Below are 22552 nucleotides of genomic sequence, written 5' to 3'. Positions count from 1 at the left end.
TCCACTGATCCTACCTTGTATATCGGGTTGAGCAAGAAGGTTTCTAATAAACGGACTCATGGCGGATAGAACAAGAGCGTGAGTAAATACTTCGCCATCTTAATAAGAACATAATAAAATACTAGAACAGTGCAGTAATCAAACAGAAAACAACCCCTCGGGCAATATGAAATTTGAAAGATTGCCGAAGTTAGATCAAACAACGAAATTACTTTAAGCTTTGTTTTATTATTTCTAAATTCAATGTTGCAAATTTTAAAGTTCAGGGATCAATTCTTAATATTTAAATTTTAGTAATCTCTGCTGTGCTCCGACGGATTATTTAAAACGATACGGATCAGTACTTGGTCCAGGGATTAACAACATCAAAAGTTTTGACCTAAGTTCAGTTTAAAATCAACAAATATTAATTTGTACATCAATCCATAATATTCACCTTTAAAAATGAGTTTAAGGTCCTTGTAATCTGAAGAGACGAAGAATTGAGATATTTCTCCCATCAGCTGTTTGCAATGCTCTGGAAGCTGGAAGCTTGTGTTTCCCGTCATACTATAAAAATATAAATATTTATATATTAGCCATAGCTGGCCAAACGGTTGGATCAAAGCGAATTACTTTTTATTTATTTAAAAAAATTTTATTTGTCATTTGTTTTTGTTGCAAATTTGACTTTTAACCCCNCTTGTCTTACATTTAAGATCCATGTACAAAATTTATAGGAGGGGGGGGGGGTCCAAAAGTCGTTCTCTAGGACAGACCCAATAATTAATAGTTAATAATAACTTGAAATAATCTGTTTTAAACGAATTTAGTCTTTAATTTTTATTTCGTTGTTTAAACCTATCAGATTAATCTTAATTTTCCACTTTTCGTGAGATTCCACAGTTACAAAATAGAACCGACTCTAATAAATTTTACGAAGGGGGGGTATTCCTGGATTCCGCAGAAATGTAATATGCTGATTTCAAAAACTTTGTCTTACCTTAATTAACACATTCATCTATTATCTATTTTTGATGATAATATCTGAAATGAATCATTTCTTAGGGGATGATTAACAACAAGTTTATAATATATTAAACAAATTAAACTAATATATCTGAAATTGTCTGATTAAATAAAATGATATATCTTCTGAATGTGACTAGGTCTAGATGGAACTAAAGGGAGAAGGATTCTCCGCAACCACAAGTCCCAGATATATTTGGATTGTTAAAAACAAACTCCGAGGCAAGCTTGGACTCTTGATAATCCATCTCAGTCCCAAGAATACTCAGCTGAGCCTTTTTGTCAATGAAAATTTTTACTCCGTCCTGGCGAACTTCTTCGTCAAATTTCTCTTTTTTATCTGCATAGTCTAGAGTATAGCTGAGACCGTTACAACCCCTCTGTCTAACTCCTATTCTGAGACCAAGGCTGCCTGGTTGATCCTTGAGCAGGAGTTTAACTCTGTTGACTGCACTAGGTGTAAGACTAAGAGCTGCTTTTGTTGGTATGAGGCGACGTTTAACGGCCCTCACCGTGGCTGTAGCCGCAGAACGACCACTCATTTTATAATAAATCTGAAAATATTTCAAGAGATAAAAATAGATTTCCTTTCTGAACTAAGAATTTCAAAGTTTAACGTTTCTGAATTGCGTAATTTTTCAATCGTATATTTAATGGTTGGAATACAAACAATTTGGCAAGTGTCTAAATATATTTGGTTTGGTTTGCGCTGTGTACGGAGTATTCACGGGCGGGAAAGTAAAGGACGAATTATTAAATTCAACTAAAATCCTCCTTCGCAGAGGCGCAACTAGGGGGGGGGGGCGGCCGGGCGCGCCCTCCCCTAGCACCTGTATTTTTATGTGTTTTTTTTCGAGAAACTATAAATGATTATTTCTTGCAATTTAATCTGTAATTAAACCAGAGCCGGCGATTTAAAAAATTCAATAAAATACGACTCGGGTCTAAGCTGTTGTTGAGCCTTATTTACGGCTCGGGCTTTCGGATTTAAGTTGCATCTAATTTTTAGCAGAGTTTAGTTCATTAAACCGGTTTAATGTTGTAGTTGGCGGATTTTCATAGTTGGAATTGGCGCATTCCAGAGCCGGCGATTTAAAAAATTCAAGAAAATACGACTCGGGTCTAAGCTGTTGTTGAGCCTTATTTACGGCTCGGGCTTTCGAATTTAAGTTGCATCTATTTTTCAACAGAATTACTCATATCATTCATTTTACAGCTGTTGGAAGTATAAATTTTGTAAAAACACAAGAACAAAAAATCGATTTGAATTGAACACAGCCAAATCTGCAATGCAACAACTTAAAATTTCCTTTTTTTTCGACTTCAAACCCTAAAAAAAGCACTTTTGTTTTTGAAAAATTTTCGAAAAAAGGGGTGGGGGAACCCCCCTTACCCCCCCCCCACTACAAAATAATATATATTGCCCCCCCTAGCAAAAGTCCTAGTTGCGCCTCTGCTCCTTCGTAACAAACTTTAAGTTTAAAATAAAACCCGATAAATTTTAATAATCAAAAAAGATGATATCAAAAAGAATGTTTGAATATATATAAAGTATGTGATTAAATATAACATTTTGAGATATGTTCTCCGAGCAAACGGTTTACATCTGAGTCAAGGAAAAGAACTCCTGGTCTAGTTTCTCCACATTTTCACCAAGCTTGCCCCTGAGGAACGTGATGTACCGAACGGTTTGCTCTAGTATCTTTCTTTCCCCAGGGATATCACTGATATCCAACCCTGGAACCAGCTCTACCAAATCCTTGTTTTCAGGCCCTATAAGTAATAACATTAAGCAGTTTTGAAATCAGCAAGGAAAAGAAGAATACGGGTAGGGTTGAGTAAGATGTGAGAAAAAGATATGGGTAAGATTGGTGAGGACAGGATGGGCGACTGGATAACATTTATTGAACAGCAAAGTGGTATTATTAAAGAAAGGGATGGGGTTAAGGCTGGAGAGAAAAGGGGTAGGTTTTACAAGACCAGAATAGAAGAAAGGGCTAAGATTGGAGAGAGAAGGGTAAAGGGAAATGTTACTACGGTCCTCCAGCAATTCCGTCCTTCAGTACTTACATCCTGGTCTCAGGATATTAGAGAGAGTAAAATGGGAGAACAGGTTGGATTGGAGAGGAGAATGGGAAAACAGGTTAGATTGGAGAGGGGATGGGAGAACAGGTTGTATTGGAGAGAGGAGGATGGGAGAACAGGTTAGAATGGATAGGGGATGGGAGAACAGGTTGGATTGGAGAGAGGAGGATGGGAGAACAGGTTGGATTGGAGAAAGAAGGATGGGAGAGCAGGTTGGATTGGAAAGGAGGATGGGAGAACAGGTTAGAATGGAGAGGGGATGGGAGAACAGGTTGGATTGGAGAGAGGAGGATGGGAGAGCAGGTTGGATTGGAGAGAGGAGGATGGGGGAACAGGTTGGATTGGAGAAAGAAGGATGGGAGAGCAGGTTGGATTGGAAAGGAGCATAGGAGAACAGGTTGGATTGGAGAAAAGAATAGGAGAACATGTTGGATTGGAGAGAGGCGGATGGGAGAACAGGTTGGATTGGAGAGGAGGATGGGATAAGGAGTATAGATATTAGGAGAATTAATACACACTTAGTAAATTGCTCATATCCAATCACAAGCATAAAACATGAGTTGTAGCCAGGTTACAAATACTATATTTGCGCGAATCTCATTTTTTTTGATTATGAGATAATAATTGAAAATCCCCATTATCTTGAAATTCCGTAACAACGATGCTTAGGTGTAAAAATGTTTCTCCTACCTGTAGCTGGTGCAGAGGATGAACTGGGGTTAAATATCTCCGGGTTGTGTTGTCGGAGTTTATATTTTGCCATGTTCAGCAGAGGACTAGTCATCATCCTTCTCTTCAGTATCCGCCCTCCATTCTAGATTTAGGGAGTTAGATAGCTCCATTCTAGATTTAGGGAGTTACATAACTCCATTCTAGATTTAGGGAGTTACATTACTACATTCTAGATTTAGGGAGTAACATAATTCCATTCTAGATTTAGGGAGTTTCCTAACTCCATTCTAGATTTATGGTGTTACATAACTCCATTCTAGATTTAGGGTGTTACATAACTCCATTTTAGATTTAGGGAATTACATTACTCCATTCTAGATTTAGGGAGTAACATAATTTCATTCTATATTTAGGAAGTTACATAACTCCATTCTAGATTTATGGTGTTAAATAACACTATTCCAGATTTAGGGAAATAACAAAACTCCATTCTAGATTTATGGAGTTATATAAATCCATTCTAGAATTAGGGAGTTACATAACTCTATTCTAGATTTAGGGAGTTACATAACTTCATTCTATATTTAGGGAGTTAAATAACTCCATTCTAGATTTATGGAGTTACATAACTCCATTCTAGAATTAGGGAGTTACATAACTCTATTCTATATTTAGGGAATTACATAACTCTATTCTAGATTTAGGGAGTTACATAACTTCATTCTATATTTAGGGAGTTACAAACTCTATTCTAGATTTATGGAGTTACATACCTCTATTCAAGATTTATAGTTACATAACTCCATTCTATATTTAGGCTGTTACATAACTCCATTCTATATTTAGGGTGTTACATAACTCCATGTCTATATTTAGGGAGTTACATTACTCCATTCTAGATTTAGGGAGTTAATAAATCCACTCTATATTTAGGGAGTTACATAACTCCATTCTATATTTAGGGTGTTACATAACTCCATTCTACATTTAGGGTGTTACAAAACTCCATTCTATATTTAGGGTGTTACATAACTCCATGTCTATATTTAGGGAGTTACATTACTCCATTCTAGATTTAGGGAGTTAATAACTCCATGTCTATATTTAGGGAGTTACATAACTCCATTCTATATTTAGGAAGTTACATAACTCCATGTCTATATTTAGGGAGTTACATTACTCCATTCTAGATTTAGGGAGTTAATAAATCCACTCTATATTTAGGGAGTTACATAACTCCATTCTATATTTAGGGTGTTACATAACTCCATTCTACATTTAGGGTGTTACAGAACTCCATTCTATATTTAGGGTGTTACATAACTCCATGTCTATATTTAGGGAGTTACATTACTCCATTCTAGATTTAGGGAGTTAATAACTCCACTCAATATTTAGGGAGTTACATAACTCCATTCTATATTTAGGAAGTTACATAACTCCATGTCTATATTTAGGGAGTTACAATCAATTTAGAGTGGGTCGATTTTGGAACTTTGCCTTAAAATCTATAAAATGTTTTTTAATGGCAAACTGTTCGCTATTCTGAGGAAAGAATGGATCGAAAAGTAAGAAAGCCAAAAAACCATAAAATGTCAATACTGAAGAGGAGAGTATAAAGATACATCTCGAGCAACTTTAAATACCGTTTACAATTTTTTTCTTATTTTTGAATTGTTTGATTTATGGCCAATGTCTGGGACTTGAAAAATCAGGTTTTTGTCTTTAATTTCTTTAACTTTTCTGAATCCAGTGTTTCAAAACGTAAATCTATATACAGGGTGTGTCTTGGGATCATGAGATTTGGGAGACAGCATGGTGAAGATCAGTTATCTTTCGAAGAAATATTATTCACAAAGAGAATAGAATATATATTAGTGGAATTTAGACAATCCCTCGGTATGAATTTTGTCAGTCCCTTTCAGCCTAAAAGGGAGTTCAAAGTGTACAAATAATGTAAATGTTCATAAATTATATGCAGTAGAGTACATTAATACAGTATGTTCCCTAGACTATCCATTTCAATTTCGAATATTTTAAAGCTGTTAAATAAACTTTATAAAATGAATTAGGTGAATAAAAAACGTCATTTGATTTAAAGTTATAACGGAAAATCATCGTTTGTAAAGGAAAAGGCATAGAGTCTATGTGAAATGATCATTGGTTAATTATAAAACCAGCCTATTTCATAATTTGGTTTTCTTTTAACATTAATTTTAGATTTTCTATAAAATGATGTTCCAGGGACCAAAAGGTAATATTGCACAAATATGTGAAGTACACCTGCAGTATGGAAACAGTACAACAAAATGGCCGTTTTACACTTTTTTCTAGTAAATTCCACTCTAATCAATATTCTATTCTCCTTGATTATTTGTGTTTGGCGGAAAGGTGGTGATTAAATGTTAAAGAAAATAAAGAGATTTAAGGTTGGTTCTGGTGTATATAATCCATAGAACCGATTGTTGCATTTTGGTAGATTGGTTTGTTTCTATAAAGGAAATGAGTTTCTGTCACAAACTTACATGTTCTAATTCCTAAATCTTGGCAATCTGATGGTGTAAACCTTTGTTATTTCAAACTTAAATTTTTTGTTACAGAATTCATATAGTTTTAAATATCTATGGGCTACGACATACGGTTGCAAAGATTTAGAGATTAGAAAATTAGAGTTAGTGGCAAAGACTTAAATTCTATTGTGGCTGACCTCATGAAGATCCTGTGACCCACTAGGCAATAAATTTAATTAGATTACTATGGATAATCAAGAAACATACCAGTTATAAGGACAAACCTAGAAAACCTAATTAACAAAAGTTTAGCCAAACTTGGAATTATTAAGCTATCACATTTTAACACTTAATCAATCCTTATTTCACTTTCCGATTCATTCATTACGTAATCAGAAACAATTTAAAATTTTTATGGTATTTTCTTTTCATTGTTGAATTTCCAAAGTCGATTGTTTTTGGCGGCAAATTAAATACTGTTTGGATGGAAATTAAATGTGTAAAGGATTTGAATTTTTACCACAAACTCTGATTTTCAAATTCTTATAACTTTGAAACCCGTTTTCCAAGACCTTTGATATTTCAAACTATGAATTCTGTTAGATCAAATAGTCTTGTTTGAAATATCAAAGGTTTACACCATAAAGTTGCAAAGATATTGGGGTTAGAAAATGCGAGTTTGTGGCAAAAACTCAATTCCTTTGACAGTTTTCATTAATAATTTTAGTTTGAAATTTCAAAGGTTTACGCCATTTGGTTCCAAAGATATAGTAATTAGAAAATTTGTTTGTGGTAAAAATTAAATTTCTTTGACTGTTTTCTATCAAGTTTAGAGAATTAAAATTTATATAAGAAGAATAGTTGTCTCTAAAATTCTGCCTTGCAAGTGCTGTAATAGTTACTTAGTAGAAGAATTAATTTAATTTCCTTGCTGGCGTGTTGAAAGGTGTCGGAGCATACGAATAGGTTTCTGAGCTTTCATTCTGAAGATCATCCTCTCCCTCACTACTGGTCAACAAAAAATTTATTTATTTAAAAATTCATATTTTCTAATAATCCCTACATCCCTACCCAATGTCATAGACCTTAGATATTTCAACCTGTAAATTCTGTTTTATCAAATAATATAAGTTTGAAATATCAAAGGTTTACAACGTCAGGTAGCAAAGATATATATGAGATTTTAAAAATGTGAGTTTATGACAAAGACTTTATTCCTTTCACTAATTCATCCCCCCCCCCTTGTGTTAACGTCGCTTATATTTTTAGCACGGAGGATCATAGAAATGTAATTGAGTGAATGAGGAGTGAAAAGAAGAAAGGGAGAAAAGTAATGTAAACGAAAAAGATCAAATTAAACAATATCAACAATAAGAGAAAGAATCAGTATCCTTCTTAAATCCACGTCTAACCCTGAAGATCAGGAATTAGGGTTGTTTTCTGTTCAATTTTCAAATTAAGGTTAATTCGATAAATATTCTGTTCCCTATCCATACTGATATCCAGTAAAGAGGAGAGACTGTGTTGCAGGTTAAGCTCCGGTGTATCTGTGTACAGAGCTCCAAGTGGGACTGGAGACACAGGTTCACAGGAACTAGGACTGTACCCGGATAAAGGGAGACCAGCGGGATGTGGAGTTGAAAGAATTCTCCTGTACTGGTTAGGCAAAGAACTGGTGGGTGTGTCAGGAATAAACTTGACACAGTTGGATTCATCCTTCTCCGTCTGCATTGGATCTAACCCTGAGTTGTTGATGATATCCAACCTAACCCTGGGGCTCAGCATCCTTCCATCTAAACTATCATCTAAAGAATTGGATATCTCCAGGCAGTCTGCTTCTCGTAGTATCTCCATGGATTCATCGTTAACAGACATTTTTAACTAAAATATCACTACGCGGTTTAGAACAAGTTCTGTATTAAAACCATCAAAACAAAGAATGCAAATAATTTCTTGCAATAACAATATTTGAATAAAACATTTAAAATCCTGACATGAAAATTTGTAATATCTCAAGTTTTCTAGAAACATTTCCTTTCAAGTACGTCCAACAACAAATTATGGAAACTATTAAAGCTTGTCAGTTGGTTGAACCACAACAAACTTATTAGTAACTCTATTTATAAGTGTTCTGTATTAAAACCACCAAAACAAAGAATGCAAATATTTCTTGCAATAACAATATTTGAATAAAATATATAAAACCATGACACAAAAATTTAAATATCACACGTTTTCTAGAAAAACATCCAAGATTAAATCAAGGAAACTATTAAAGCTTGTCAACTGGTTGAACCACAACATACTTATCAGTGACTCTATTCTCTACTGAGAACTGATACAAGGTTTGACTATCAAACTGTTTGTATCCAGAAGGGAAGAGGAGCTTAACATAGTTGGGAGTACTAATGTTTATAGATCTCATCAGCTCAAGGTGTGCATTCTTAGAACTTGTGGCAGAGTAGAGAAGAACAAACATCCTTAAAATCAAATATAATGCAGATTCATATTTCATTATTAGTTTTATTAATAAAATTTACCAATTTAATCCACATCCCAGAACAGCGATGGTATACTCATAAATAGTACATGGATCTTCACGGGATAGGATCAGGGTTCCAATCAATGTCATTCCTTGACAGAGAAGGAACAGGATACAGTTTGTATTGTAATAACTTGATAGACCTCCCTTCACCAAGGAGAGAGATACAGGTATAATTCCGATCAGATAAATCACTCCCTAGGAAATAAATTTTAATTAGAACGTGAAATAAATTATTGCTTCGGAGCAGGTTGCGTATCAACATTCTTTTTACCCTAAAACAATATTTAATGGTCTGTGGATTTACATTGGTGAAGACGACATTTTAAAAATTTGATAAACTTAAGACAAGAGAGGACAAATGAAAGGAGTAATTTCTTAAAAATAAGCATCGACCAAGGTTATAATAAAAGGAAAGTTAATTGCAGTTGCGTATACTCTGCGTACATATAGAAACCAGTTCTCTTTGGGGGAATTTGTAAACAAGATAGATGCATCAGTGTTCGTTTAGTATCCGAGGAGGTTAAAAAACATTACATTTTCATAATTTAACTTTACTATGCATTTTTAACAATTTGACTTTACTAGGCATTTAGTCTATTTCAATTGTGAACGTGTTCTCATTGTAAATGTAAACAAAGAAGAAAAGAATTTCGCGGATTTTATAAAAAAACGTGGATTTTCAAGATTTAATTTTTTTACAAAAATAAAAAACTTTTAAATACAAATTTTCAAAATTTGATCATTCATAAACCTTCCCTGGGGTCACGTGAGATCTCACACAAATTTGGGCGCGATTGCTTTAGCCATTTTGACGTTTATTGGATACAAAATGACAGAAAGACAAGCCAAATTTATTAATAGATAGCACGAATGATTACTATATAGCACGTTCATTTTGAAATTCACATTTAAGTTAGAATGATAAAGTACACAATGAAGTAAGAATGATAAAGTACACAATGAAGTAAGAATGACAAAGTACACAATGAGAACCAGAAAACTGTGGAAAATAGCGAAATTATATCAATCTTTTGTTGTTACAAACCAAATAGTTTTACTATTAATTTATAAAATCAGTTTTTAAATCAACTTGGCCTGTTCACATTCAACAGTTGCTCTGTCTCACGCACATTGGACTATTAAACATCTCCTTCCTATTCCAGAGTTTTCTGGTTCTCACTGTATCAAATTAAAAAAATCTACATAACATTGAGAAACTGGGCTCGAAAGTGTTGGCTCACTGTCTTCTAAACCAGGATATCTAAATCACCATGACTCGATTACCTGAATAACCATCCAGATAGGAATACTGATCAAATCATATCTCTTGGGTGGAGAAACCGCATTACAGGTTCCATTTATTATCGCCTGGATTCCAGATAGATGAAGAACTCCAAGTATAAATAGAACTGCTGGGAGAACCCAAACCATATATTTAGATGAAGCAGGTTCTAAATTAAATATAATCTAATCACAGCTTTGTCAAAATAATTTGGAAACAAAAATTAAAATAAGGATTCGAAATGGATAAGAAAAGTAAAAATTAAAATTTGAAAAAGAACTAAATGAACAATAAATATATGCTCGGATATACAGAGCGTCCCAAAGTCACACATCATATTGGATATCTCCAAGCTTGAACATCAAAATACGCACATAACACTCGAAGACTAAATTTATTTTCTACAAGAAAACTGTATTAGCAACCTTATACATTTTTTCAAAAGGATTCATTGTTTTAAATTTTTCGATTAGTCCCTAAAATCACAATTTTGAGCTATATACGGTCTAATTTGATGTGGGAGACCCTGTAAATAAAAGATATGGTGTGAAAGTACAAATGCATGCAGGCATAGTCGGCAGAGTGTCTCTAACTATTAAAGCAAAATTAAATAGTTAACAAACACCACTTAAAAGTAGGAATTACTTTGTATACTGTATACATACGACATAAAAGATCAGCTAAATGAGGGAATGATGGGAAAGGGGGAAGGTAGGGGAAAAGGTGAAGGAAAAGCTCGAGGAATGAAGGGGGAAGTAGAGGATGAAAGATCGCATGGGGAAGGTAGGGGAGGAAAAGGGAGAAATAGGAGAGTAATTAAGGGCATAGAAACATATTTGATGGGATAGCAAGGCAAGATAAGCTTTATACCTATAAACAAATTACAAACTTCTTAAAAAATCATTTAATAATGCATGTACATAAGAATCTTAACAACATTTTACCGTTCTGTCCGCAACTTTAAACAATTGTAAAGGATATTTTAGAGAAAAAGAAGTACAAGTTAATCCGAAATAAGTAATAGGAAAGGAATCCAAGAATATATATCACCCCTGGACTAAAAAATAAATGAGTCCGACTCTTCATCTACAATCATACTCAAAACTTTAGTGTTAAGCAAACTCTGGCGCCAAATATATGTATGACAAAAAAGGAGATTTTATATGCAATTTAATTCTTCAAAAATTAAAAAGAAATCTAACACATTAGAAAAGAAAGGTTAAGAATTATAAACATCAGTTCTTTAAAGATATTTATCAAAACTTAGCCATGTTAGATTAATTATTTTCCTGGATTCTTATAATCAGTATTTTCATCATCTGCAGTCAGGATGAAACTACGAGCATCTTCATCTCCCTTAAACTCTCCAATAGAACCAGCTTCAGCATTATCCTTCTTACCACCAGCCATTCTTAAGGTATTCTTAGAGAATTATAAACATGATAAAATAAAATTATAAACTATCAAATCAAGAATCACAATTTGCAATTTTTAAAAAATGTATAAAACCCTAAAAATAGCGTTTATGTACAATATTTTTCCCGGAAATAATCCCGGAGGAAGCGGAGGAAAGAGTTGAACATCCTTCGAGATGGATCCTGGAGGTTGCAGAAAAATGAGATTAACAAAAGAAGTTGCAAAAGAAGGAATAAATCATCCTCACAAATTGATTCCGTTGATCCGGTTGCAGATGAAGGAGTTAAACGTTCTCCGATTTGGATTGCGGAGGTTGCAGAGGAAGTAGTAAAACATCTTCCAAAATGGATTCCAGATATTGCAGAAGGAATTCAATGTGTATTTGGATTCCGGAGGTTGAAGAGGCAAGAGTTAAACATCCTCCGAGGTGGATCCCGGGGGTTGCAATGGAAGGAGTTTAACATCCTCCGTTGAGTTGACTAAACTCTCTGGTGAATAGGTAACACTGAGAAGATGAAGTCCGTGAGCTGGCACAGGTTTAGCTAAACAAATTCATTTAATAGTTTTATTTATGATTAAAAAATAATGATAGTAACGATACCAAAAAAATAAGATTGAAAATCTACCTCGCGTATCCCAACCTAAATCTGGTTTGGTGAGCATTTTCTTTAAATCATCCTGTTCCATTCGCCCTGAGGATGCAGCTAGAGCAGCCCCTACCATTCTCCGTACCTAGAGAAAAGAAATTGAGTCTTTGCCACAAACTCTGATTTTCTCATCCCTGCATCTTTGCATCCAAATGTCGTATATACGACATATAGACCTTAGGTATTTCAAAATTTAAATTCTGTTAGATCGAATATATCAAAAAAATTACACCATCGGGTTGCAAAGATAAAGGGATTAGAAGCAAGGGTTTAAGGCAAGAAATCCGTTTCTTTGAAATGATCACCTGGTTGTGAAGAAAAGCTTTCCCTGATATTTTAATATTGTAGAACTTGAAGTATTGGTTCAATTCAGGAAGAGGGAACGGAGAAACACTTTCCAGCAAGTCTGATGCAAAATATTATTTGTAAATAGAATAAACAAGAAATGGAAAAACAAAAAAAATTTCAAATAAAATTAAAAGGAATTGAGTCTTTCCAACAAACTCAAATTTGTAAAACCCTAAACCTGATAGCTTAAACCTTTGAAACTCAGATTGATAGATCTAACAGAATTCATAGTTTTAAATATAAATAAATTGGGTTGCACAGATTTAGTTATTAAAAATCAGAGTTTGTGGCAAAGACTCAATTCCTTTTAATTTCAATGGATGTCAACGAAGACTGAACTGAGGCTTCTTGATTGCAACTTAAAAAGACAGAACACGTAGTTTAATGTGACCCTCCATTTAAAGAGTTGTATGTTTGTCCAATAACGATACCCTTTAAACCTCTGGCTAAGTAAAAAAGAAAAAAATATCGTCGTTTTCTCGAAAAGTATTAAATGCTAACAATTTTATTCATAGGCTCTGCAACATGAATCCGCGAGTCACCTTTACAGAGAAACAATTGAAATTAATTTTCGGAAAAAAATGATCTTATTCATCCTTTATCAATAACAAATGTTTAAATGTTACGGTTGTGAATCGGACATGCTAGTCACTAATCTAAAGAGTTACGTCTACAATCCTTATAATACAATCTAAAGTTTAAACATATTGTTATCATATTTTAATCAAGAAGCGTTTTTCTTTACTAGCGTTTTATGAGTTTAGCGTTTTATGTGGTAGCGTTTATGAGTGTAGCGTTTCATCTAAATAGCGTTTATCTAAGTAGCTGTATATGTGGTAGCGTTTTTTTTTAACATAGGTAAAAAGTCTCTCTTAAAAAGATTAAACTTGTATTTACCTATACTACTGATATCTTTGATAAACTCCTCCTCCGTCCTGGGAGAAGAAAGGTGGGAACCGTCCGGTAGTTTCAAGTGTTTAATCCAACCAGTGGAGGAACAAAAATTTCGGAAATTATGTGATCCTTCCATCATCTTTAAACAGGATTCTATCTTCTCCGCATCAAATACATTGTGCCTAAAAACATCAAAAATAGAAAAACAAGACATTTCCCGCATTTTCTACTTTCATTGCCAATACGAATACAATACTAATAAACGAACATTTATGTTCTTTCCACAAAATCAAATATTCTTATCTTTATTTTTTTTGCAACTAGACGACTAGGATGGCCGGACATGGTGTAAACCTTTTACATTTCAAACTTGGACTTTTCGATCTTACAGAGTTCATAGTTTGAAATATTTAAGGTATACAGTACTTGGTTGCAAAGATTGTTTTTGGCAAGAACTCAGTTCCTTTTTGCCTTTCAGACCTTGTTTCAATGAAAACTGGAAAATCTGATTTAGATAAATTTCTATTTTCCCACATCAAATTATCATAGTAAACCAAATACAACAATAAAACAATTAAAATAATTCAAACTTGTTCCTTTAATTAAAGTTATTAAGATTAAAGATGCCTTTTCTAAATCGTTAAAGTTACCTTGAAGGTTTTATCAAATACTAGTTGAAGGGACCGGCGCTGCCCGTGGAAATTTAAAAAAAAAAGGAAATTTAAAAAAAACACCCCCCGGCCACCCTGAGTGTCCAGAAAAATTTTCAGCCCATTCGTTCCAGCCTTTTGGCCGGCTATAGGCAACATATATATTTACGAATGTCACAACTGTAAGATATAATATTTACCCTATTTGAAGATATCTGTCTGCCATGAATACTGGAAGTTGACTCGGCATGAAGATTTTATTATTATTTCTCCGTCTTTTATATCTAAAACATATGTTTAAAGGGACTGTAGACATAATTTCAAAACTCTCCATGGAAAGATGTGCATATCCTATTCATAATAGTACCCTTTGACTTTTATCTCAGTATTAAGATATGAAGACGGGTAATGTTACATCCTCTATACGCTACATCCACCCTACTGAACTTCTGACATACTAACTTACCGACCTACTGCAATATCGGACCTACGCCAGCTGCTTATTTTTGTATTATTTGAGGGTTAAGTTAGGTTAGGAGAGGTTAGGGGCCGGGCGCTGCGGCCACAAGTCAATATAGAAGCTGTAAAACCACGTGCTAGCTAGTCGGTCGGATGTGTAGTATAGCAGATTTAGCGTAGGTCAGAAGTGGAGTATAGCGGATTTGCGCAGGTCGAAAAATATACCATCATATTGATCCTTTTACATAAACCCGCAAGTTACGAGATCCGACACAACAATGTACAATGTACATTTTCACTGTAAAGATTCTATTAAATCTATTAAATCTATTGAATTAAACACTGAAATCTTAAATTATCTATATCCGCGATTTAAAATTCGAAAATAAAATTCAAGAATAAACTCTCGTAGAAAATAATTGAAGTAATTTTCCACAGATAGGTTTTTTAAACTGATTTATTGTATTCGGTGGATTTTCATGACTGAAATTTGCGGATTTAGGGATTTGATTATAATAATGCTCCACATTGAGATTAACACTCCACTAAAACCAAGCGAGGTCAGTTTTATTTTCATCGGTCCTAACTCCTGAGGTAGAGTCTGAGAGCTGGCAGTTGTCATCAGCTTATTCTTAAGATGCAGACCAAATTCGAGTTTAAGGATATAAGACCCGAGTCAAAGCTTTTAACAATAAAATTACCTTTTGAATGGATAAGGTGGGATTTCCTCCGACGAAACTGCCAATTGGTAAAGGTATTCCCTGAAAAATAAAATCAATTTGCTTTCTACTTTGCACATTACACAAGGTTTGAGAAAGAATTGCTTGGAACTCGATCACTAGTAAGTAAACGTAATTTTTTTTTACAAATATTTTTATTCAATGGACAAGGGTCTGTAAAGTGTACAGTGTACAATTACATGCATGAATAATAAAAAACCTACTTTTTATTGAATACTAAAAAAGACTGGTCCCTGCCAAAAATTTGCCAATTTAAAAACCTGTTTTTCTTTTAAAGTTAGGATTAGACTAGACATAGGGACGATCAGAAATAATATGTCTTTCAACTAATGACACGAAGTTTTTTAAAAAAGTAAAATTTTTTGAAGATATATATTATAATTAAAAACTAGATGCGAATGAAAAGTAATCGAGTCTTTGCCACAAACTGTGATTTTCTAATCCCCATATATTTGCAAACTATGAACTGTGTTAAATCAAATAATCTACGATTGAAATATCAAAGGTTTACACCATCAGGTTACAGCGATATAATGATTAGAAAATTTGAATTTGTGGCAACAAAAAAAGGAGAGATTATGCTTTGGATATCACATCTGACTGAATAATACAGGGGAAGAAAGTTCCAAACCCTGCTTATGTTCCAAACCTGACCCTGAGTGTCAGGTTTGGGCACAAACATTATGATCAACGTTATATTAACGTCTCTTCTTGTGCCGATCAATTAAAGAAACTACTTCCAACATGTCATTAAGCATGACGAGAACCAAAAATAACACTAATAACTTTTTTTCTAAAATTAAAACTGTGAACAGTCGTTTATTTTTAATGAAACCCCTGCCATTTTCGAAACAATTCAAAGTTTTTCATTTTCGCCCATATCACAAATTCAAATCATGGACGCGTTATGAATTAACCAACTTCCATAACAATCCAAAATTTGAGAATATTCAACAATTTAGAACAAAACGCACTTTTATAATCTAATTTTCTAAATTATTCCATATTTGTTTGCACATCTATATATAAATTTGGCTTGTCTGTTTGTTTGTTTGTTTGTTTGTTTGTATCCAATAAACGTCAAAACGGCTGAACCGATCGGGCCCAATTTTTTTGTGGGACATCTAGGGAGCCCAGGGAAGGTTTATGAAAAATAAAAATTTCAAATATTTGTCTCTTGTTAACAAAAAGAACATGTTCACAATTAAAATAGAAGATGGGCGCGAAGCGCCCTAAAAGCCTAGAAAGAATGGCGCGAAGCGCCTTGAATTTCTAGTACTATTAAATACGGAGAGTACAGATGATTCAAATTTCCTCCATCTTTAACATAAAATTTCCCGCATTTTTCTGTTCACTTTATTAGAATTTGGAACTAATGAGAAATTTTAGAAGAATATATCATTTCGTAAACTTGAATAAGGCTTATATAAATTTTTTCATGCAGAAAATATTAGGTTTTTCGAGTATTATGGGCTTATTTTGGCGTTAAAGCTTGAAGATATATATGGGACGCTCTGATTATATGATTTGACCCAGGTGTGTTAATTAAAAAAATATAATTTCGTGTTTCTTTCTGCTGTTGAACATAATTTAGATATTTCCAGTAGACAGCTTTGCCTTAGTTAGTCAGTCTTGTAAAAATTTTGTTTTGTTGATCTGTCTTTCTCCCAACAAGTTACCGACCTACATTTTGTGAATTTACAAAAAAAAATTCACGGACTTAATGCTTTGAAACAGGAATTCGTGGATCAAATTGATTTTTATTACTGTATCAAATGTCGACTTGATCAAATGGGAACTGGATTAAGTATAGACCGGATCATTTGTCGCTGGATTTCTTAGTCGTGCAACCAGTCTAACTAAAGTTACAGTGTGTTGAACCTTCGAGATATAGAAAGAATTTGTCCAAAAACTTTCTAGCACGTCGTGCCAAAATAATAGTGTTATAAGTAATTTTATGAAACGTTTGTGTACTTGTCTTAGTTCAATGGCTAATTCTAGATCAAATACACTTTGAAACAAAGCAGAAGTCAAAATATAAAGTTGATTTCAATTTTATTTTCATTTCAATTTAAAAAATAATATTTTGGAAATATAATATCCTAAATTTTTTGAAGAAAATCTGGGAACCAATCAAAACTTTATAACACACGTGCTATAATGTACAGCTAATTTAACTTTATAGCACGTTCATTATGAAATTCACGAAGTGAGGAAGTATGATCAAGTACACATTAGTTTCATAATATAGATATATAGTAAGTTACAGAGGTTTACAAGAATAACCCCGAGTTACCAGAGTTTTAATCTTTAAATATAAATATATAAGAGATAAAGACCTTAACAAATAAACAAGATATCGCCAGAAAATTTCGATTTTAAATATAAATGAATTACGTCAGCAAGGAAAACCAGGTCCAAATGAAACTGAGCTTAAAATCTTTATAATCACAGATCAAAAAAGAATATTTCAAATTAAGATTTCAGCAAAATTTTCTGAATGAATTTTGGTCTTAACAGAAATAAATGAATAAAACTCGTGATATTTACATACAGACCAACTACACAAACCGGAGTTCAAGGTTGAGAAATAAAATGTATGAACCAAAGCAACTGATCTTTAAAGAGATGAATTAAAAAAGTTTAATTATAAATACAAACCAAATCTTTAACAGAATAATTAGGAAATAATCCAAAATCTATTAATCAGAGCATCAGATCGGAAAGCACACTTAAAATATTGATTATCACGTCCACGCTATTGTAACAAAAATATTCTAGTTTCAGATTTAGAATAATTATTTTTGCATTATACATTAAATATGACCATAACAGAAATAAATGATTCTTGAAAACAGTTCAACAAGGACAATACTGATCTATAGGTTTTTAAAGAAATACAATGTTTTTACCAATTAAATGGAACTCAAAAGCTTGACAAACAGATACAGGTCAACCGTATCTAAGATTAAAGGTTTTTATGCAATAAAAAAAGAAACCAAATAAAATGATATTCAATAGAAAAATGAATAAGAGCTAGTGATCTTAACATTTAGAAATAATCCAAATTAATTGGGAAATGTATTGACTTGGGCAAATGAGCCACAGAGATTAATATTTACCTCGCAATTGTATCTTTCCTTGCTCTGAAGTCTGGGTGTACAGCCAGGGTTCGATTTATCCTGCATAGTGTTCATCTTAATATAAATATTATTCATGTACATATCGTACATGAAAATCACAAATATCAATATGTAAATGTATCAATTGTACATGAACATGAAACATATAACATCATAATTCAGAAAGTATAAAGATAACTTGTCATGAAATTTACAAAATTTTATATTCTTAGAAAAAACTAAATGCAAATGTCACAAATAAAAACAAAACAAAAAACATAATTATATCTAAATCACAGATTTTGGGGTTTTATAACATACAAATACTATCGAATCTATTCTTCTCTAGTCTTGAAACCTCCTCTGCAACTTCCATTAGGTTAAGATTTTTATCATGTAACAGAACAATAATAGTTCTAGCTCCGGCAACCTGAACCACAACCCATTCTTCGCTCCAGGTTTTGGCCATTATCTCACCTTCACTGAACCCGGAGTTTCGAAGATCTTCAACAAAATCCGCTCCGATTTTAATCAATTTTTCCTGTCCTTCAATCACTGTAGATTTAATCGCTAGATTAGCTGCGTTAAAGTAAATAAACGACAATGATTCCGTGTGCTGATTTGAACCAGGTTTAGATACATAAGCATGAGTTAGATCAGCTGATAGATTTCCTAGATTTACTCCGACAGATTCACGGAATGATTCGAAGAAAGGTTTGGGTGGAGGGGAGGAGAGAAGAAGACAGAGTGTTGTGTTGAGAGCATGGAAGACGGATAAATGATAAGGTTCTCCATGGATGTAAACTACTGGTGACTTCTCCTTCTCTCCGACGAGGAAAGATCCACTGGGTTGCCTGGTGGAAGCAAGATTATTAAATTAAAAGCATTTTTTAACGATATTATTATTTGAACTGAAGTTTATCTAGGCTAAAACTAATAAATTACCAATTCCCAGATGTTATTGAAAACTTCCCTTTTAATCCACAAAACAGCAAAAACGTAGAGTAGGCATTGTAATCGTCAATGTCAGACTTCCAATAAAAAACCTTACCCTACCTACGTTTGTAAGAGAAAAAATGTAAAATTGCACAATTTTGGACCAGTTCCCCAGCCCCCCCTCAAATATACCGAAATAGAGCGGAGTTTTATAATTAATATTCCCTGAAACCGGCGTTTTTTCAAATATGAGATTCTAAGATGTTGGAATGTAGAAATGATAATCTGTATTTTCCTGGATATTGCTGGAAGCATGGGAAGGATTGTAGTTGAAAGATATTGAACTATAAGTTTTGTTAAACTAGGATCTACACCAGACCAGACCAGTTGACCAGACTGAAGGAACAAACATTTCCTAGAACAAAACTTTTATCAATAAATAACATGATTCAATTTTGTAAACAAACTCCAAATTTTAGGACTATCATTCTTTTTTCTCTTTAATATCTTTAAGCCCGAAGACTTTAATTAATAGAATGCCATTACTGATTAACAACGGTACTCTTTAAACCTTTGACTGCTAATGGATGAAAGAGATAACCTAGTTTTCCTAGATCATAGCGGATTTTTCAAATAATGGTTCATCTTTTAAAGTGACTTAACAGATTTATAATGCAGAAACAACGAAATTGTTTTAACAAAATTACAAAAGAAAAGTGACAATATCTTCTTCATTTTACTCAGATAAAAAGCCTAATATTAAGTAAAACTTTACTTGCCTAATAATATCATTATCTGCCTTCATTCTGTTGATGAGAGACTGCACTCGCAAGAAGTCCGTTGTATCTAGAGCTAAATATTGCATTCCTCCCCATACACTGGTAATATCCCCACTCTCCACCCTCAGTGTTGCCAGATACCGGGAGAAGAAATGTTTCACGAGTTCCATGAAAACAGCCTTATTTCCTCCGCAACTATCATCAAGCGCGAAGGTAAGACTTGAGTGGAAAAGACAAAACATCTCGTAAGATCGTCCGATCAAAGATCGGAGAACAGAATCACTGACATCCTCAGGATGGAACTCAATCGTGTCTCCGGGTTCCTTTCCTTGCTTTCTCGTGTTAGGAACGGATACGGTGATACAGAGCCAGTAATCTTTCTCTGCTTCGAAGAAAACAGTTCGTTCTTTCAGAGTGTGCAATGAATTGGCGGGAACTGCCGAGAACTTGTTTGAGAATATAATCACTCCCTCAACCAATCCGATCTTTTTTAACATAGACTGATCATTGAAGTCTTCGGGCCAGAAATAAATTATCTTTTTTTCTTCATCGCCCTCTTTTGGTCCCCAGGTGGAGTTGAAAAGGAAGAGATTCTTTATCACAGTCGGAGAAAATTTATTTTTGTCCATTTTGAAAACTTGAGTTGTTATCAGCAACTGTTCCTCCTCCAGGGGTTAGTTGAGTCTAAAATATAAAAAATATATGAATGAATATTTGTGGGAGTTGTCAGGACAGACGCTGATAAGAACTCAGTTTCATAATGAACAATAGGGAGAGCTGGACTTTCAGAGTTAACAACATTGTATTGAAAGTACATTGTGTACAAGTACAAGTACAAGTACAAGAGTGTACGTTTACAGTAAAGTCTAATGTACATTACAGCATAGTGCGCAGTACATTGTAGTACTATACAAGAGTGTAAATTAAAGTGTACGTTTACAGTACAGTCTAATGTACATTACAGCATAGTGCGCAGTACATTATAGTTTATAAAGTATAGTCGAGTCCAGTGTATAGTGCATAAAAGTGTACAGTACAGTAGTGTACAGTACATTAGTGTACAGTACAGTATAGTATGCAGTATAGTGTACAGTACAATGTTCAGTACAGTCTAGTGTACAAAACAGTATAGTGTACAGAACAGTATAATGCATAATACAGTATGGTGTACAGTACAGTAGTGTACAGTACAGTGTAGTGTACAGTACAGTGTAGTGTACAGTACAGTGTAGTGTACAGTACAGTATAGTGTAAAGTACAGTAATGTGTAAGTACAGTAATGTGTACAGTACAGTAATATGTACAGCAAAGACTTGTGTACAGTAGTCTTGTGTACAGTACAGTAGTGTTCAGTACAATTTACAGTGCAGTGTACAGTGTACTGTAATGTACACTGTACTGTACACTCTACTGTACAGTACAGTTTACAAATCAGACTTAGGATCCATTCCGTTATAATGCGGATGTGGATCCGGATCTTATTTAAGAAATGTATCCGGATCATCCATATCCAAGTTGTCCTACCTGACTTCTAGATTACGTTTGATGAAATGATGGTTAAGATGCTGAGTAATCTCCAGAGGGGAGAAGTACTTGTCAGGTTTAGGATGGATTAGATCTACAGTTCCTGTACTAGAGTAGGCATGAACACCTGTATCCGTCCTAAATTACAAAACCTTTAAAACTGTTTGATTCTAAATTTTCTTTACACAATGATTTTACATTTTTGTTTTTCTATCTCAATTAGTTTCGTTGATCCTATTTAACTTCTAAAACATTCTCTTTTTCTATCCTGGTCCGCGAATGTATTACCCCCGACAACTACCCTGTGATTCCTAATTTCACCTTGAAGAGAGGAAGAAGACTGGAGGATTAGAAGGAGTAAGAGCTAGCTTGAGTCCTGTCTCTAGAGCTCCTTGAACTGTTTTCTCCTCCTCTAATAAGGTTTGTTTGGTCAGTATCTCAGAATCCTTTCTACTCAACAGCTTCTGACTTCCTCTAGAAACAAGGTAGAAATTATAAATAGGAATAAAAATAGAAATACAAATATCCATATCCAATCCATCTTAATCCCATTCAATCCCATCAAGTCCAACTTAGGTTTTTTTACTCCTTCTTAAAAACGTTAAGATACTAGCTTGGGACCCAGGGTTGCCCAGGTTATTCATAGTTACTTCCGCCGTTTACCCGCACATGGTCTTCCTTACGACTTTAGAATCGACACACTCGATTTAGAACATCAAAACCAAGCTAAGAAAATTCCCGTTGTTTTGAGGCAAATCGGTCATGGATTCCTGAGTTATCAGACATATGTGAATAGCTATCTTTTTAAACAATAGATTTAAATGATTTCCTACCTAAAATTTGTTCCCCTGTAGTTAAAGAAAAGGAGATATCGATGCATCTTACAAAGGAATCATCTTACATAGGAACCAATTTACAAAGGAATCATCTTACAT

At 33.8% G+C, this 22552-nt stretch overlaps 5 protein-coding genes across 7 annotated transcripts in view; all 5 read right to left on the bottom strand.

Moving 5' to 3' along the window:
- LOC111710749 (zinc finger Y-chromosomal protein) overlaps positions 1 to 1066 on the bottom strand; it is a 5139-nt gene extending 4073 nt beyond the window's left edge. Inside the window, exons 1-3 of the mRNA XM_023484874.1 lie at positions 983 to 1066; positions 437 to 549; positions 15 to 98 (exon numbers count right to left, since the gene is read on the bottom strand). Of these exons, the coding sequence (XP_023340642.1) occupies positions 15 to 98; positions 437 to 548 (196 nt within the window). The 5' untranslated portion in view covers position 549; positions 983 to 1066. The remainder of the gene's footprint in view (positions 1 to 14; positions 99 to 436; positions 550 to 982) is intronic.
- Positions 1026 to 1799, bottom strand: LOC111710846 (iron-sulfur cluster assembly 1 homolog, mitochondrial-like). The gene has a single exon (XM_023485019.1). It carries the CDS (start codon positions 1548 to 1550, stop codon positions 1161 to 1163), a length of 390 nt encoding a protein of 129 aa, XP_023340787.1. The 5' UTR covers positions 1551 to 1799; the 3' UTR covers positions 1026 to 1160.
- A 732-nt stretch (positions 1800 to 2531) lies between these two features.
- Positions 2532 to 8174, bottom strand: LOC111710821 (uncharacterized). 2 transcript variants are annotated; one of them, XM_023484973.1, is made up of 5 exons: positions 7762 to 8174; positions 7203 to 7283; positions 6473 to 6494; positions 3784 to 3907; positions 2532 to 2781 (listed from the first exon to the last, which is right to left on the bottom strand). In XM_023484973.1, exons 1-5 carry the CDS (start codon positions 8148 to 8150, stop codon positions 2609 to 2611), a joined length of 789 nt encoding a protein of 262 aa, XP_023340741.1. In that variant the 5' UTR covers positions 8151 to 8174; the 3' UTR covers positions 2532 to 2608. The 2 variants fall into 2 exon arrangements, with proteins under 2 accessions (XP_023340741.1, XP_023340749.1); XM_023484981.1 differs by having other exon boundaries at positions 7203 to 7280.
- A 216-nt stretch (positions 8175 to 8390) lies between these two features.
- On the bottom strand, positions 8391 to 11548 carry LOC111710840 (uncharacterized). The gene is made up of 4 exons (XM_023485006.1): positions 11392 to 11548; positions 10105 to 10271; positions 8816 to 9015; positions 8391 to 8755 (listed from the first exon to the last, which is right to left on the bottom strand). Exons 1-4 carry the CDS (start codon positions 11510 to 11512, stop codon positions 8548 to 8550), a joined length of 696 nt encoding a protein of 231 aa, XP_023340774.1. The 5' UTR covers positions 11513 to 11548; the 3' UTR covers positions 8391 to 8547.
- Positions 11549 to 11588: 40 nt separating this feature from the next.
- LOC111710795 (vacuolar fusion protein CCZ1 homolog) lies at positions 11589 to 22544 on the bottom strand. 2 transcript variants are annotated; one of them, XM_023484950.1, is made up of 10 exons: positions 22451 to 22544; positions 21939 to 22091; positions 21618 to 21755; positions 18379 to 18438; positions 15218 to 15277; positions 14258 to 14341; positions 13411 to 13589; positions 12471 to 12571; positions 12145 to 12250; positions 11589 to 12060 (listed from the first exon to the last, which is right to left on the bottom strand). In XM_023484950.1, the coding sequence occupies exons 1-10, from the start codon at positions 22495 to 22497 to the stop codon at positions 11930 to 11932; spliced, it is 1059 nt and encodes a 352-aa protein (XP_023340718.1). In that variant the 5' UTR covers positions 22498 to 22544; the 3' UTR covers positions 11589 to 11929. The 2 variants fall into 2 exon arrangements, with proteins under 2 accessions (XP_023340718.1, XP_023340709.1); XM_023484941.1 differs by lacking the exons at positions 11589 to 12060; positions 12145 to 12250; positions 12471 to 12571; ... (4 more) ...; positions 21939 to 22091; positions 22451 to 22544 and adding exons at positions 18569 to 19232; positions 19610 to 19729; positions 20094 to 20777 and having other exon boundaries at positions 21618 to 21709.
- Between the last annotated feature and the right edge of the window lie 8 nt (positions 22545 to 22552).

The sequence above is a fragment of the Eurytemora carolleeae genome, unplaced genomic scaffold (assembly GCF_000591075.1).
Source record: "Eurytemora carolleeae unplaced genomic scaffold, Eaff_2.0 scaffold32, whole genome shotgun sequence".
Lineage (NCBI taxonomy): Eukaryota > Metazoa > Arthropoda > Copepoda > Calanoida > Temoridae > Eurytemora > Eurytemora carolleeae.
This window is presented reverse-complemented; position numbering and strand designations above follow the sequence as displayed.

What these genes read in the sequence shown, in the direction of transcription:
- LOC111710840 (XM_023485006.1), bottom strand. Translation starts at nt 11,512, where the DNA reads ATGGCTGGTGGTAAGAAGGATAATGCTGAAGCTGGTTCTATTGGAGAG. An exon ending in CTATCTGGATGGTTATTCAG is followed by an intron (nt 9,016 to 10,104) that starts GTAATCGAGTCA and finishes TTTATTTCCTAG; the next exon opens with GGAGTGATTTATCTGATCGG. An exon ending in CTGGGATGTGGATTAAATTG is followed by an intron (nt 8,756 to 8,815) that starts GTAAATTTTATT and finishes TTTGATTTTAAG; the next exon opens with GATGTTTGTTCTTCTCTACT.
- LOC111710795 (XM_023484941.1), bottom strand. Translation starts at nt 20,722, where the DNA reads ATGGACAAAAATAAATTTTCTCCGACTGTGATAAAGAATCTCTTCCTT. An exon ending in GCAGATAATGATATTATTAG is followed by an intron (nt 19,730 to 20,093) that starts GCAAGTAAAGTT and finishes GTTTTGTTCTAG; the next exon opens with GAAATGTTTGTTCCTTCAGT. An exon ending in ATGCTTCCAGCAATATCCAG is followed by an intron (nt 19,233 to 19,609) that starts GAAAATACAGAT and finishes TGCTTCCACCAG; the next exon opens with GCAACCCAGTGGATCTTTCC.
- LOC111710821 (XM_023484973.1), bottom strand. Translation starts at nt 8,150, where the DNA reads ATGTCTGTTAACGATGAATCCATGGAGATACTACGAGAAGCAGACTGC. An exon ending in CCTTTCAACACGCCAGCAAG is followed by an intron (nt 6,495 to 7,202) that starts GAAATTAAATTA and finishes TTTATTGCCTAG; the next exon opens with TGGGTCACAGGATCTTCATG. An exon ending in ATCCTCTGCACCAGCTACAG is followed by an intron (nt 2,782 to 3,783) that starts GTAGGAGAAACA and finishes TATTACTTATAG; the next exon opens with GGCCTGAAAACAAGGATTTG.
- LOC111710846 (XM_023485019.1), bottom strand. Translation starts at nt 1,550, where the DNA reads ATGAGTGGTCGTTCTGCGGCTACAGCCACGGTGAGGGCCGTTAAACGT.